Source organism: Mytilus edulis, chromosome 4 (genome assembly GCF_963676685.1).
Source record: "Mytilus edulis chromosome 4, xbMytEdul2.2, whole genome shotgun sequence".
NCBI lineage: Eukaryota > Metazoa > Mollusca > Bivalvia > Mytilida > Mytilidae > Mytilus > Mytilus edulis.
In genome coordinates this window covers 64894869-64896856 of record NC_092347.1, presented here as the reverse complement: position 1 = coordinate 64896856, position 1988 = coordinate 64894869, and the positions used below count along the sequence as shown (strand labels likewise).

At 35.9% G+C, this 1988-nt stretch overlaps 1 protein-coding gene across 1 annotated transcript; it reads right to left on the bottom strand.

The window, feature by feature from the left end:
- Window positions 1–255: 255 nt before the first annotated feature.
- Window positions 256–897, bottom strand: LOC139521478 (uncharacterized). The gene has a single exon (XM_071314953.1). It carries the CDS (start codon window positions 895–897, stop codon window positions 256–258), a length of 642 nt encoding a protein of 213 aa, XP_071171054.1.
- Between the last annotated feature and the right edge of the window lie 1091 nt (window positions 898–1988).

Genomic DNA, 1988 nt, shown 5'->3' with positions numbered 1-1988 from the left:
TAGTTCTCCAGCACAAAACTGACTCATAGTTAGCTGTCTAAACTCCACAGCCTTTCTATTTGTAAACTCATATTTAAGCTCAGATTGAGGCCAGTTCATCTTAATTTTAACTTTATCATGGAGTCTATCTTTGATACCTGATCTGACCTTCTTTTTCTTATGCTTATTTTTCTTTTTCTGTGTAGTTTCACTATCAGAATCAGAACTAGACAAAAAAATTGGCTCTGACCCACTACCCGTACTACTATCAGAACTTTAACTACTACTTATAGAAGAATCAGACTCTGAGTTAGACTCTGTGGCTAGCATTTGCTTCATATGTTTATCTACAATTTTCTTAGTCTTTGTATCTTTTCTCAAATGTTTATTATTTAAGTTAGAAAGTTCACCTTTGCTATCTTTAACTGAGGCTTTGTCTTTATTTTTCCCTTTATCTGTATCTTTGCTTTTACCAATTTTGCCCTTCTTGGACTGTTCCACCTTCTTGCCGGATTTCTCCTTCTTCGGCTTAGAAGCCCCTTTTAACTCTAGCTCCTCCAACTCCTTTATTCTCTTCTCTATTTCCTGTCGCAATTCCATCTTTCTCTTCTTGTTCTTCATTACTTTCTCCTTCTTCTTAACCTCCTTGAGTTTCCTCATCAATTCTTTTGATTCCTCATCAGTGTCCGACTCCTCGGAATCCATATAAATCGAAAGACGATCTTTTAGATCTTCAAAATCCAACTTTGACATACTGTCATTTCCACCAGTCGCACCGTGCACAAGCTCGTCACCAACCTCTAATTCTGCGGTAAGTGTATCGGACTGCATTCCCAGTTGGTCGAAAACTCTGTAATTAAAACTCTTCTTGACACGCCTGGGTAAAACTGCCCGGAATTCCTGGTTAGCGCTACTCATGTAAATAATTTCAATGACAAATTTCAAATGTACCGCGAATCCCGAAACAAAGAAATATATAAGAGCGTCCTGTATCCAGGTAACAATTGACCAATCAAAATAAGGAATACTCGGAACAATTTCTTCCGAGTAAATGTAAACAGTGATTCACGTGGTAATTATCCATTTTTATAAAAATCAAAAATTACACTAGTAATGCCCAGTGAACCCCCCCCCCCCCCTTTTTTAGTTATATTATTAAACACTGTGCTTGTTGTATTCTTCTACTTGTCTTAATAAATATTATTGTTTTTACAACATTGTGTCTTAATCATATTGAATCACTTGTAATCATTTGTATGTAATTAATGTTGATTGCTCTGCTCCTTGTGGGAGCTTTGATTAGCAATAAAAGATATTTGAATTTGTTCTTCCTTGGCCAAAATGGTTATCAACATCTTCGGGAATCCATTCAAAAGACATTTGCTCTAAACAATTTGTGAAAACAAGTATTAACAGTTTTACGATCTGTCATAACTTCTAGACAAACAAAATTAGTGTTTCCCTTTATGCAACTATATCGTCATATCTTTCTGATAAATTACCCATTGCAAGTCATTTATCGTTTAGTCAATCACTACCACTAACGAGTCCAGAAATACCTAAATAAATTAGCACAGAATAAATTTAAATTAGAGAGCCGAGGTGTAGTGGTTAGTGCAGCGGACTTACTGGCTCGATTCCCGGTCCGGGATAAAAATTTCAGGAACTGAATTTTTAGGCTCTCCCTTAACACCATTTGTGAGTATGGTCTCGAAGAAACAATGATAGTCCGTCGAAAGTGGACGATAAATGGCTGACCCGTGTTAAGAGAGAGTCATACCTCTTGCAGGAAGAAGACGTCCGTGTAGACTTCCAAAAAGAGCAGGCTAATGCCTTATACTGTTTGTATTACATTTTCTTCACTTTTAACCACACCTGGGTCATTTTCAAAAAATTTCGAATTTTGAAATAGAAAAAATTAGTAAAAGTTACTTATTCAAACAACCCTCTACATCACCAAATCAAAACAAACAGTACTTTAAGAACAACATATTATAAGATGCAATCTT

Bases quoted from the DNA above. Each gene is read 5' to 3' on its own strand.
- LOC139521478 (XM_071314953.1), bottom strand. From the start codon at position 897: ATGAGTAGCGCTAACCAGGAATTCCGGGCAGTTTTACCCAGGCGTGTC.